General features: G+C 41.9%; 1 protein-coding gene across 1 annotated transcript in view; it reads left to right on the forward strand.

The window, feature by feature from the left end:
• The window catches only part of nagpa (N-acetylglucosamine-1-phosphodiester alpha-N-acetylglucosaminidase), an 81,863-nt gene extending 69,278 nt beyond the window's left edge, over positions 1–12,585 (forward strand). The window contains exons 9-11 of the mRNA XM_073023943.1: positions 126–257; positions 4,864–4,945; positions 5,877–12,585. Coding sequence (XP_072880044.1) covers positions 126–257; positions 4,864–4,945; positions 5,877–6,117 — 455 coding nt within the window. The 3' untranslated portion in view covers positions 6,118–12,585. The remainder of the gene's footprint in view (positions 1–125; positions 258–4,863; positions 4,946–5,876) is intronic.
• The last annotated feature ends 1,333 nt before the right edge of the window (positions 12,586–13,918 follow it).

Genomic DNA, 13,918 nt, shown 5'->3' on the forward strand with positions numbered 1-13,918 from the left:
TATGTTTTCATTATTACAATAGTAAACTTTACTAACAGGTAATTTTCGGTATAGAGAAGTGGGAAAATGATTTTGTAAGTAAATACTTTGACATAATCTAAACTATTCTGCTTTGTTTCTTGCAGAATGCCCCCGAGGGTGGTACGGACTAAATTGCCAGCAGTCCTGCCACTGCCCAAGTATGTGCCCCTGCCATCCAGTGACTGGTAGCTGTAATGCCACCCATGATTCTGACTTCAGTGACGACTTGTACAGAGGTATTCCATACAGTGTTACTCCAATCAGCATTGCTATAGTGTATCACCAAAACATTTGTCCCTTAACTGATCATGCTGTTGTTTGGATTTAGATAACCTTCGCAAAGACAATTTGCTTTCATTTAAATAATGTTTGCAAAGCCACATTTTTAATGTTCTATTTTGCATTATCTAGAGGCAGTATCAGTGATCCGACAACGGCTTTAGATAGGAGGTTCTGTCATGTTAGCTCAGTAATAAAGAGGGTGTGGTGCACATAGCGTGCAGGAAATTGTGGAGGTATTAATAATGATCACTAGATTCTGGAATGGTTCTGGACAACTGGGAAATTATAAATGTCACTCCAATCTTTAAGAAGGGAAGGGAAGCAGAAGCAAGGAAATTAAAAGCCAGTTAGCCTCACTTCAGGTTGGGAAGATGTTGGTGTCGATCGTTAAGGATGTGATTTCAGAGTTCTTGGAGGCTCATGATAAAATAGGCCATAGTCAGAGCAACACACGCAAAATGCTGGAGGAACTCAGCAGGCCAGGCAGCATCTATGGGAAAGAGTACAGTCGACGTTTCGTCCCAAAAAGTCAACAGTACTCTTGCATAGATGCTTCCTGACCTGCTGAGTTCCTCCAGCATTTTGTGTGTGTTGCTCTGAATTTCCAGCATCTGCAGATTTTCTTTTGTTTGTGTTTAGGCTGTAGTCAGCATGGTTTCCTGAAGGGGAAGTCTTGCCTGGTCGATCTGTCGGAGTTCTTTGATTCTCCTTTGTCTATCCTGTTTGTTATTTCCTCAGTGGGTGTTGTTTTCAGAAGGCTTTTGACAAGGTGCTGCATGTGAGGCAAGAAAGGTTCTGGCAGTTGGCTGTGTGCCACAGGGGTCTGTGTTGGGACCAATTCTTTTGACGTTATATGTCAAAGCAGCCAGTGAGAGGACAGGAAAATTTCTAATTGGGGAAGGGCAAATTATGAGGCTATAAGGCTAGAACTTGCAGGTGTGAATTGGGATGATGTTTTTGCAGGGAAATGTACTATGGACATGTGGTTGATGTTTAGGGATCTCTTGCAGGATGTTAGGGGTAAATTTGTCCCAGTGAGGAAGATGAAGAATGGTAGGGTGAAGGAACCATGGGTGACAAGTGAGGTGAAAGAAGGCAGCATACATGAGGTTTAGAAAGCAAGGATCAGATGGGTCTGTTGAGGAATATAGGGTAGCAAGAAAGGAGCTTAAGAAGGGGCTGAGGAGAGCAAGAAGGGGGCATGAGAAGGCCTTGGTGAGTAGGGTAAAGGGAAAACCCCAAGGCATTTTTCAATTATGTGAAGAACAAAAGGATGACAGGAGTGAAGGTAAGACCGATTAAAGATAAAAGTGGGAAGATGTGCCTGGAGACTGTGGAAGTGAGCGAGGTCCTCAATGAATACTTCTCTTCAGTATTCACCACTGAGAGGGAACTTGATGACAGTGAGGACAATATGAGTGAGGTTGATGTTCTGGAGCATGTTGATATTAAGGGAGAGGAGGTGCTGGAAGTTGTTAAAATACATTAGGACGGATAAGTCCCCAGGGCCTGATGGAATATTCCCCAGGCTGCTTCACGAGGCGAGGGAAGAGATTGCTGAGCCTCTGGCTAGGATTTTTATGTCCTCGTTGTCCACAGGAATGGTACCGGAGGATTAAAGTTGTCCCCTTGTTCAAAAAAAGTAGTAGGGATGGTCCGGGTAATTATAGACCAGTGAGCCTTACATCTGTGGTGGGAAAGCTGTGGAAAAGATTCTTAGAGATAGGATCTGTGGGCATTTAGAGAATCATGGTCTGATCAGGGACAGTCAGCATGGCTTTGTGATGAGTAGATCATGTCTAACAAGCCAGATAGAGTTCTTTGAGGAGGTGACCAGGCATATAGATGAGGGTAGTGCAGTGGATGTGATCTACATGGATTTTAGTAAGGCATTTGACAAGGTTCCACATGGTAGGCTTATTCAGAAAGTCAGAAGGCATGGGATCCAGGGAAGTTTGGCCAGGTGGATTCAGAATTGGTTTACCTGCAGAAAGCAGAGGGTCGTGGTCGAGGGAGTACATTCAGATTGGAAGGTTGTGACTAGTGGTGTCCCACGAGGATCAGTTCTGGGACCTCTACTTTTCGTGATTTTTATTAACGACCTGGATATGGGGGTAGAAGGGAGAGTTGGCAAATTTGCAGATGACACAAAGGTTGGTGGTGTTGTAGATAGTGTAGAGGATTGTCAAAAATTGCAGAGAGACATTGATAGGATGCAGAAGTGGGCTGAGAAGTGGCAGATGGAGTTCAACCCGGAGAAGTGTGAGGTGGTACACTTTGGAAGGACAAACTCCAAGGCAGAGTACAAAGTAAATGACAGGATATTTGGTAGTGTGGAGGAGCAGAGGGATCTGGGGGTGCATGTCCACAGATCCCTGTAAGTTGCCTCACAGGTAGATAGGGTAGTTAGGAAAGCTTACGGAATGTTAGCTTTCATAAGTTGAGGAATAGAGTTTAAGAGCCGTGGGGTAATGATGCAGCTCTATAAAACTCTGGTTGGGCCACATTTGGAGTACTGTGTCCAGTTCTGGTTGCCTCACTATAGGAAGGATGTGGAAGCATTGGAAAGGGTACAGAGGAGATTTACCAGGATGCTGCCTGGTTTAGAGAGTGTGCATTATGATCAGAGATTAAGGGAGCTAGGCCTTTACTCTCTGGAGAGAAGGAGGATGAGAGGAGACATGATAGAGGTATACAAGATATTAAGAGGAATAAACAGAGTGGACAGCCAGCGCCTCTTCCCCAGGGCACTACTGCTCAATACAAGAGGACATGGCTTTAAGGTAAGGGGTGGGAAGTTCAAGGGGGATATTAGAGGAAGGTTTTTCACTCAGAGAGTGGTTGGTGCATGGAATGCATTGCCTGAGTCAATGGTGGAGGCAGATACGCTAGTGAAATTTAAGAGACTACTAGACAGGTATATGGAGGAATTTAAGGTGGGGGGTTATATGGGAGGCAGGGTTTAAGGGTCAGCACAACATTGTGGACCGAAGGGCCTGTATTGTGCTGTACTATTCTATATTCTATGATTTAGATGATGTAATTGATGGCGTTTTTGCAAAGTTTGCAGACGATATGAAGATGGGTGGAGGGGCAGGTAGTTTTAAGGAAGTAAAGAGGCCGCAGAAGGACAGACAGATTGGGAGAATGGGCAGACGGAATACAGTGTAGTTAAGTGTGTGTTCATGCACTTTGGTAGAAGGAATAAAGACGTAGATTATTTTCTAAATGGGGAGAAAATTGAGAAATCCAAAGTGCAAAGAGACTTGGGATTCCATAAAAGTTAACTTGCAGGTTGAGTCTGTGGTGAGGAAGGCAAATGCAATATTAGCATTCATTTTGAGAGGACTAAAATATAAAAGCAAAGATGTAATGCTGAGGCTTTCTAAGACACTAGTCAGACACACTTCAATTGGTGTGAAGAATTTTGGGCACCTTATCTAAGAAAGGATGTGCTGGATTTTGAGAGCTGGCTTTGGAAAGGGTCCAGCGGAGGTTGATGAGAATGATTACAGGAATGAAAGGGTTAACATATGAGGAGCAGTTGGTGATTCTGGACCTGTATTCGCTGGAATTTAGAAAAATGAGGGGGGAGCTCATTGAAACCTATCAAATATTGGAGGACCTAGATAAAGTGGACATGGAGAAGATGTTTCCAATGGAATAGGAGTCTAGAACCAGAAAGATGTTGCTTTAGAACAGAGATGATGAGGAATTTCTTTATCTAGAGGGTGATGAATTTGTGGAATTTGTTGCCACAGACAGCTGTGAAGACCAGGTCATTGAGTATATTTAATGTGGAAGTTGATAGGTTCTTGATTAATCAGGGCATCAAAGGTTAGAGAGAAGGCAGGAGATGGTGTTGTTAAGAGATAATGAATCAACCATGATGGAATGGCAGAGCAAACTCGATGGACCAAAGTACTTAATTCTGCTCCTATACAATTCGAAGGATCATCGAAACAGAGAGCTGCTGGTATCCTGCTCCCTTGTTGCCAGCTCAATTTCTCTCTCCCGAGAGAGAGAGAGTGAGAGAGAGAGAGAGAGAGAGAGAGAGAGAGTGAGAGAGAGAGAGAGAGAGAGAGAGAGAGTGAGAGAGAGAGAGAGAGAGAGCCTGTCGGAGATACTGAAGTGTTGGAATGGACTGTAGATTTTCATGCACTCTAGATGAAAGTCTCTTTGGGGCCTTTGCTGTTGCTTGCAGTGTGTCAGTGCTTTTGCTGGAGTAAGTGTGGGGAGGGAGAGTCAGGGTTTTTGCTGCTGCTTATGCGGGGGAGGCTTTAGGGTTCTGATGATTCTGATATTCATTCTTTGGGGTTTTTTCTATTTGGAGGATGTCTACAGAGAGTAAGAATTTCAGGTGGTATATTATAGATTATCTGGTATTGAACTGAACCATTGGTGACATATTTCAGTTTCTTAAAATATCCAACAGCACTTTACAATAGTGAATATATTTCATCTGAATATGTGGAAGCATTGCAGTGTTTTGTGTCTATCATTTGACCCTTTGAAAAACCAGCCTAAATATTCAAGTTATCTTTTTCCTGTATGTTACAGTGCATCAGTGTCTAGCTTCACAGACATCTAAACTCTGGAAATACCAACATGGCTTTGAAGAAGATTCACATTTATTCAAAGGGTTTGTATAAGTCACTTTTCTGTCTATGTGCAATTGTTGATTGACATTTACCATAACTTCATGTATCTCACCATGTTAATACATTCATTGTCTTTTTAACTCTCAACATTCTCATCTTTTCAAGTGGGTGAAGTGTGTAGTTTTGAAGTGGGATCAGTTCCTCCCTTAGTTCAGGAGTTCCCAACCTGGGACCCATGGAACCCCTGGTTAATGGTATTTGAGGCCTTCACAGAATCTGCTGCTTAGACATCACACTTACCCAAGTCCAAAATTTAAATACTGTCCACTTGACCAGGTCTTTCACTCTCTGGCTAAAGAAATTCCTCATCTCTGTTCTAAATGGAAAAAAGGAATTTCTTTAGCCTGAGGGTAGTGAATCTGTAGAATTCTTTGCCACAGACAGTTGTGGAGGCCGAGTTATTGGGTGTAGTTAAAGTGGAGGTTGATGGATTCTTGGTTAGTTAGGGTGTTAAAGATTCTGGAGAAAATGCAGGAGAATGGGGCTGAGAGGCATAATAAATCAGCCACGATTGGGCAGGCTCAATGGGTCAAATGACTCAATTCTGCTACTATGAATGCCGTGTTCTTACTGCAGAGTGAGTGAGTCATCGTTAAACTATAGGGAAATCATGAGCTACTTAGATCAAGTGTAGCAGCAGAGATGAGCTCAAGAGTTGAAATGGCCCTCTTTGTAATGAAAACTGTAACAGATGAGCAGGGGTTCCCATCCTGGGGTCCACAGACCCCTCGGTTAACGGTAGGGATCACATAGCATAAGAATAGTTTTGTCCTTTGCTGTTTGAAAACACATCTGAAAGATTGGTTTGAAAATTTTGCATTTTAAAATTGCTTGTTCTGCTTTACAATATAGAAATAATAATGAGCTAAGTATAGTAATGGAAACCATGTTGTCTCTTTCTATCTCGAATAGGGAAACTTGGCTGATTGTATCAATCACCCTTCTCGTCTTGCTCTTACTGAGTGTAGCAGGAAATCTTTTCCTGGTTTGCCAAAGAAATGTTTGCTCTGGATTCCATGGCGAGTATTCGTATCAAAGACTAAAGGACTCTAATGGATTAACTTGTGCCGAGATTCCAGAAATTATCCCATTAAAACAGAGTGATACATCCTATGAGGAGGACAACAGGATTTCAGAAAATATAAATTTTTAGCAACTTTTGCACAACCATGACAATGGTTTTTGCTGCCTTGTTGTACTTCTTGCCAAAGCGGCTGAACTTTTTATTGAAACTTAGGAGAAGTTGAAGAGTTTCTTCTAGATTGCACCTTCTGTCAATGGTCATCTGGACATCCACCCTCAGGAAATGTAGCACTATGAATGCAAAGTGTACTGCTGTGTAAGTGTAACGAAGTTTACGTAGCTGAGAATATATTAATTCACATGCAGTGAAACCCACTTGTGCAAAATTTTCAAGATGTTCATGCATCATATTGTCTTATTGAAGTATTGTTATTTGTGCTTACATCTACACTCAATGGCCATTTTGATAGGTGTGGAACCCAGAGTGATCTTCTGTTACTGTAGCCTGTCCACTTCACGGTTCAACGTGTTGTGTATCCAGAGATGCTCTTCTCCGTAATTGTTTGAGTTACAGTCACCTTCCTGTCAGCTTGAACCAGTCTGGCCACTCTCCTCTGACCTTTCTCATTAAGAAGGCATTTTCACCCACAGAACCGCGTCTTGGTTTTGTTTTTGCACCATCCTCTAAACCCAAGAACAGGGGCTCCTAGTCTGTTGTTCACAGTTACTGGTAGGAGTCCATGGCGTAAAAAGGGTTGGGACCCCTGCTCTAGAGGCTGTTGTGTGTGAAGATCCCAGAAGATCAGCAGTTTCTGAGATACTAAAATCTCCCTATCTGGCATCAAGAATCACTCCACGGTCAGAGCAACTTGGATCACATCTCTTCCCCATTCTGTTGTTTGGTCTGAACCTCTTGACCATATCTGCATGCTTTTATGTATTGAGTTGCTGCCACACGGTTGGCAGGTTAGTTATTTCCATTAACGAGCAGCTATACAGGTGTACCTAATAAAATGGCTACTGAGTGTATATCTTAGTTTCCTTCCCTCAGCACCACCCCCACCACCTAATCTTCCAAAGTCACAAGTACAAATACCATGGTTGTGGTCTTCTGGAAGGTTAAGGGGTGAAATTTGCAGGGTATTAAGGGGAAAGAATGGGCTTGATAGGGAAATGTCAAGTTAATTGGGAAGTGTTGGCGCGTGGCCTAGTGGATAGTAATCTAAAGGTCACTGGTTCGAGCCTCAGCTGAGGCAGCATGTTTGTGTCCTTGAGCAAGGCACTTAACTACACATTGCTCTGCGATGACACCGGTGCCAAGCTGCTTGGGTCCTAGTGCCCTTCCCTTGGACAACATCGGTGGTGTGGAGAGGGGAAGGCTTGCAGCTTGGGCAACTGCTGGTCTCCCATACAACCTGTGCCCTGGAAACCTTCCAAGGGGCAAATCCATGGTCTCATGAGACTAACAGATGCCTACTACAATTACTACTAGTTGGGAAGCCTGTCCTTAAAAGGTAGAGGCAGTTTGGTATGGAATGTAGTTATGAATATTTGGTACGTGCAAAGATTTGTTGAAATGTAATATTTCTTCCTCAAACTAACCTTCATGCTCAGTGAGCTATTAATTTTAAATTTGAGATATAAATATGCTTTATTAACCAAAGTGCGCGCATGCGCGCGCACACACACGCACACACACAAACTTAGCAAGTCAGACAGCATCTATGAAAGGAAATGAATAGTTGATGTTTCAAGCCGAGAATCTTCATCAAACTGAAGCATTGACTGTTTATTCCCCTTCACAGATGCTGCCTGACTTGCTGAGTTCCTTCAGCACTTTGTGTGTGTGTGTGTGTGTGTGTTGCTCAAGATTTCCAGCACCTAAATCTGTTACGGATCAATGATGCACATACACAGGTTAGTAGTAGAAGAATTTTACACTGAAATTTGATGTAAACTCTACATTTTTGAAAATTTTAGCTGTTCAGCTATCTCTGCACTTGGTGCGTCTTTGAAATGTGTTGGCATGATCCCGAGAGAAGTAAATGGACAATAAGTAAAATGGGGACAAATTGCTGGATTAACATAGTTACATTCTGCTCTTGTCCTGTCACCATGTTTTTTTAAAACTTAAAAAGGAAGTATTTGTATGCATCTTGGATTGCACAGTAATTTTAAGTGTAAGGGAAAATTATGTATGTGTTTTTATTTTTGTATTAAATGGCACAAAAATGCAAAGGTTTAACCACTGAAGAAGGTTTCACGACATCTTCCCTACTTTCTTCTTAAAATAAGACCATAAGACAAAGGAACACAATTAGAGCACACTCAACCCATCAAGTCTGCTCTGCCATTCCATCATGATTGATTTATTACAAGGGTTCCCATCCTTTTTAATGCCAAGGACCCCGACCATTAACCAAATGGTCTGTGGACCCCAGGTTGGGAATTTTAGATTTATTATTTGTTATCCCTCTCAACCCATTCTCCTGACTACTCTTTGTAACCTTTTGATGCTCTGACTAATTAAGAACCTATCACCCGCCGTTCTAAATATACCCCATGACTTGGCCTCCACAGCTGTCTGTGGCAATGAATTCCACATATTCACCACCCTCTGGCTAAAGAAATTCCTCCTTATCTCTGTTCTAAATGAGTGTCCCTCTATTCTGAGGCAGTGCTCTCTGGTTCTAGACCCCCACTATTGGAAACATCCTCTCCACACCCGCACTATTCAAACCTTTCAAAATATGTATTAATAACTTTTAAAGTGTCTGATTTTTAAATGTGAATGGATGCAGCCTTTTTCCAAGTTTGAGGCAACTAAAATTTAGGAACTGTGGTCTAAGCAAGGACTCCACAGGCTGTAGATTTGAAAATGGTAAAAAAGCCAGTTCCCATTGACACACTCGATGTGTTTTGTATATGTGGGGCAAGATTCAACTTGTAAACAAAGTATTCTTGGGCCAGCCAATGCGAAAATGTGCAATAGATTAGATTTGCTGCCATGATCTGTTTTGCAGATGAATGTAATTTTAAGCATATTACATAACTAAGGAAATTTTAATGTGTCAATAGGTACACTTAATGTCAGAGAAATGTGAACAATATACATCCTGAAATTCTTTTTCTTCGCAAACATCCACAAAAACAGAGGAGTGCCCCAAAGAATGAATGACAATTAAATGTTAGAACCCCAAAGCCCACCCCAGCTCCCCCTCCCATGAATAAGCAGCAGTAAAGAAATGACCACTCACCCCCACCAGCGAAAAAGCATTGGCACCCCCCCCCAACCGAGCACTCAAGCGTGCAGCAAAGCATCAGTATAGACACAGATTTGCAGTACCCCAAACACTGCTCGTTCACCCAGTAATTTGACATACCACAGGCTCTCTCTCTCTCTCCCTAATAAGGGAAAAAGAGGTGTCCCCGGTGTTTTATCCACTGACAGATAACAACTCTCCTTTTTGTCAGGATAATTATCAAAACCACATCGGTACAGTCATAAAATGGACAAGTTGTGAGACCATGTCTTGTTAAAATATCCAGGGAAATTTAAACCCAAGTAATTAAAGAAATCCAGAATTAAAGCTGGTCTTGATAATGTGAAACTACTGACTTGTCTTAGAAACCTGTCTGGTTGAATAACACCTACAAACTGCTCGAGGAACCCGGGTCAGACAGCAACCATAGAGAATAGGCTGTCGATGTTTTGGGCCAAGATATAGACTGTCTAATCCTCTCCATAGACGTTGCCTGTCCTGCAGAGTTCATCCAGCATTTTTCATACGTTACTCTGGATTTCCAGCATCTGCAGAACTTTTTGTGTTAGAGAGTCATAGAGCATTACAGCACAGAGACAGACCATTTGACCCATCTAGGACTTCATCAGCTCTTGGTTAACAATATCGGCCCACAATGTTGACTGTTTATTCATTTCCATGGATGGTGCCTGACCTGCTGAGTTCCTCCAGCATTTTGTGTGTGTTGCTGAGATTCTCTGGATTTCCAGCAGTTGCAGAATCTCTAGAGTTTCTGATTGACTAATGTCCTTTAGGGAATGTGATCTACCAAGCCTAATTTAATCTGGCCATCATGTGACTCCAGTCTCACTGAACTGATTGGATAACTGCTTCCTCAATTTGATCTGATTGGGAGCGAATATAAATTGTTGGCATTTTGAGTGATTTCCTCACCTGTAGGCAAATAGATGTTAAGGTTATCAGGAACATCACTGCCAGTGCTCTCTCCTTGCTGTTCCCATCGGGAAGAAGCTTCAGCACCCACAACACCAGGTTCAGGAACAGTTATTACACCTCAACATCAGACTCCTGGGATAACTTCACTCAGCCCGAAACTGAGCTTACTCCCACAACCTGTGGACTCACTTTCAAGGAGTCTTCTCAGTATTTATTCCTTATTTATTACTGTTATTTGTACAGTTTGTTTATTTTGCACATTGGTTGCCCATCCCGCTGGGTGTGATTATTCATTCATTCTATTGGGATTTTTGGATTTATTGTGAATGCCTGCAAGAAAATGAATCTCGGGGTTGTATATGGTGACATATATGTACTTTGATAATAAATTTACTTTGAACTTACATAGATGACACAATCAGCTATTGGTGTGATGACAGTTAGACTGACAGTTCAGATCTTTCTGTTCTGAGTCTAACAAGGATTTTGTCAAAGTTCCAAGTCTAAAAAATTTATTATCAAAGTTCATAAATGTCACCTTATACAATGCTGAGATTCATTTTCCTGTGGCCTTTCACAGTAAACTCAAGGAAACAACAGGAAAAAACATGCAAAACAATTATTATAAGCAAGATCAAGAAGATGAGCTGAAGAGTCCATAGGTTGTGGAAACAGTTCAGTGATTGGGGAAAATGAAGTGAAGTGAAGTTATCCCCTGATGGTTGAGGGGACCTGAGGCTCCTGTTCCTTCCTATGCCAGCATTCTGTGTAGATGTACTCAAACGTGGGCTGGGCTTTACCTGTGATAGACTGGGCTATATCCACAACTCTTTGTACGACTTTCCATTTAAGGACATTGGTGTTTCTGTACCAGCTCCTGATGCAACCACTCACATCTGTAGAAGTTTTAGATGTCATGCTGAATCTTTACAAACTTCTTAGAAAGTGGAGACACTGCACGAGGTAATCATGGACTATTTCACCTTTATCTTGATTTCAGCGATACCCTGGGAATTTCGAATAAGGCAGAATGATTGAGCATTTAGCTTCAGAGGTGTCTGTCTCCAATGTGAATGCACATAGTTTATGCTGGGGTGTGGCATGAACTGATCATGGGAATGTATCCCTGACCTTGCAGTGCGGTGGATGCGACAATCAACTGGATCAAAGTTCTGTACTTAACCTTTGTAGCTTTCTCACCTGAATACTCCTCAGGAGCAGTATGGTGCACACCAGCGCTGCTACTAACTAGAATTGAGTTTCCTGGCAAAAATGCCAAAGTAACAATGCACATTGTCTGGAAAAAATTCTTTTATTTCTGATATTACAAAGGGAGAAATAGTTCAGGCAATAACTATTCCATTTTCTGTGTTGTCTCTGAATGTGGTCTATCAAAATATAAGTCACACTTTAAAATTATGTACTGATGAAGGGCTTTGGCCCAAAACATTGTTAATTCCTCTCTATAGATGCTGCCTGACCTTCTCAATTCCTCCAGCATTTTGTGTGTGTTACTCTGGATTTCCTGCATCTGCAGAATCTCTTATGTTTATTATTGCATGTCATAAAGATGGTGATAATAAACCTGAGGAACACTCACAAAATGCTGGAGGAACTCAGCAGGTCAGGCAACATAACTATTAACAATGTTTTGGGCTGAGACCTTTCATAAGATTGTTTACTTTATTGTCACCAAACAATTGATACTAGAGCGTACAATCATCACAGCGATATTTGATTCTGCGCTTCACGCTCCCTGAAGTACAAATCAAAGTAAATATAATAAAAATTTAAATTATAAATAGTAATTATAAAATAGAAAAGAGAAAGTAAGGTAGTGCAAGTCAGGTCCAGATATTTGTAAGGTACGGCCCAGGATCTGTTCAGCAGTCTTATCACAGTTGGAAAGAAGCTGTTCCCAAATCTGGCCGTACGAATCTTCAACCTCCTGAACCTTCTCCCCAAGGGAACAGGGACAAAAAGTGTGTTGGCTGGTTGGATCATGTCCTTGATTATCCTGGCAGCACTGCTCCGACAGTGTGCGGTGTAAAGTGAGTCCAAGGATGGAAGATTGGTTTGTGTGATGTGCTGGGCTATGTTCACGATCTTCTGCAGCTTCTTCCGGTCTTGGACAGGACAACTTTTTCACCATAGAGGCTGCCAGACCTGGAGTTTATGTGTATTGCTCACATTTTTAAGTTGTTTATATTTGCATTGTTTAGACTGGAACATTTTAAATGAAATATTAATAAATGATTCTTCTGTAAAAAGAAAAACTTATGCAGAAATCATAGAAATAGGGTTATGATTTAGCTGTGATTCTCTGTACTCAATCAATGCATTATGGACAATTGATGTGCAGTCTGATTTTTTTAATTAAACCTATAATTGATTATAAATTCAACATCATGTGCTTTAATATCTCCATCTCTGTATCCATTTCTTCGGTGAGTGAGGATTAATAATTCCTTTGACCTGCTGTGTTCCTCTAGCAGACAGTGCATTGTTTGCTGTGTCACCAAAGCCTCTGGCAAATTTGTACATGTACCTTGAGAACATTCTAACTGGTTGCATCACTGTCATTTTGGAGGGGGAGCACAGCACAGAAAAAGCTGCAGGAAGTTGTAAATGCTGCCATTCTGTCGTCACAATTGCACTTAATAACATCTAGGAATTTAAAGTTGTGAATCATCTCCATCTGATCCTCTGATGAAGACTGGCTCAGGGACCTCTGACACTGAGTGAGAGGCTGGTGTTATGGCACCACTCAATCCAGATTTTCAATCTCCCTTCATCACCATCTTTGATTCGACCTTTGACAATGGTGTCTTCGGCAAACTTGAAAATGATATTGGAGTTGAGCTTAGCCTCAGTAATCAGTGTAAAGTGAGTAGAGCAGGAACTAAGCACACAGCCTTGTGGTGCACCTGTGCTGCTGGAGATTGTGGAGGAGATGTTGCCAGTCTGAATTTGGTCTGCAAGTGAGGAAATCAAGGGTGGTGAGACTGTGGAACCTATTACCACCTGCAGCTGTGGAGGCTTGATCGTTAGTGTATTTAAGGCAGAGCTTGATTGGTTCTTGATTGGACATGGCATCAAAGGTTATGGGGAGAAGGCTGGGAACAAGTTGACGAGGAGAGAAAAAAAGGATCAGCCATGATTAAATGGAGCAGACTGGATGGACCAGATGGCCAATTCTGCTCCTTATGCAATTATGATCCAGTTGCACAAGGAGGTACTGAGGCTGAGATCTTGGAATTTTTTTATTAGCTTTGAGGGGCTGATAGTATTAAATGCTAAGCTGTAGTTGATAAAGATCATCCTGATATGTGTAATTCCACAGATTCATCACCCTCTTCTAAAAGGAAGTACTTATTACATTCTGATGCCAGCATATCTTTTATTGGGCCAAAATTGCCCCTAGTACTCCCTATGTGGTGTGACCATGCCTCAGAGCAACCTTCAGACGCACACGAACACGCGTTTGTGCCTGGGGAGAGGGGAAGGATTACAAGACGGCCAGTGATAGGTAAGACCAGGTGAGTGGATACGGGAGGGGAGGAGGAAGATGCTGCTGCCAAAGCACAGGTTAAGTGACAATAAGCCTGGTTCTGTGCCCCCACACTCTGCAGACCGCGGATAGAAGATAAAAATCTGAATATCAGCTACCTTGTGTAGTTATATTGTGTATATTATTATTGTGTTCTTTATCTTGCGTATTTTTCTGATCCG

Source organism: Hemitrygon akajei, chromosome 1 (genome assembly GCF_048418815.1).
Source record: "Hemitrygon akajei chromosome 1, sHemAka1.3, whole genome shotgun sequence".
NCBI classification, from domain to species: domain Eukaryota; kingdom Metazoa; phylum Chordata; class Chondrichthyes; order Myliobatiformes; family Dasyatidae; genus Hemitrygon; species Hemitrygon akajei.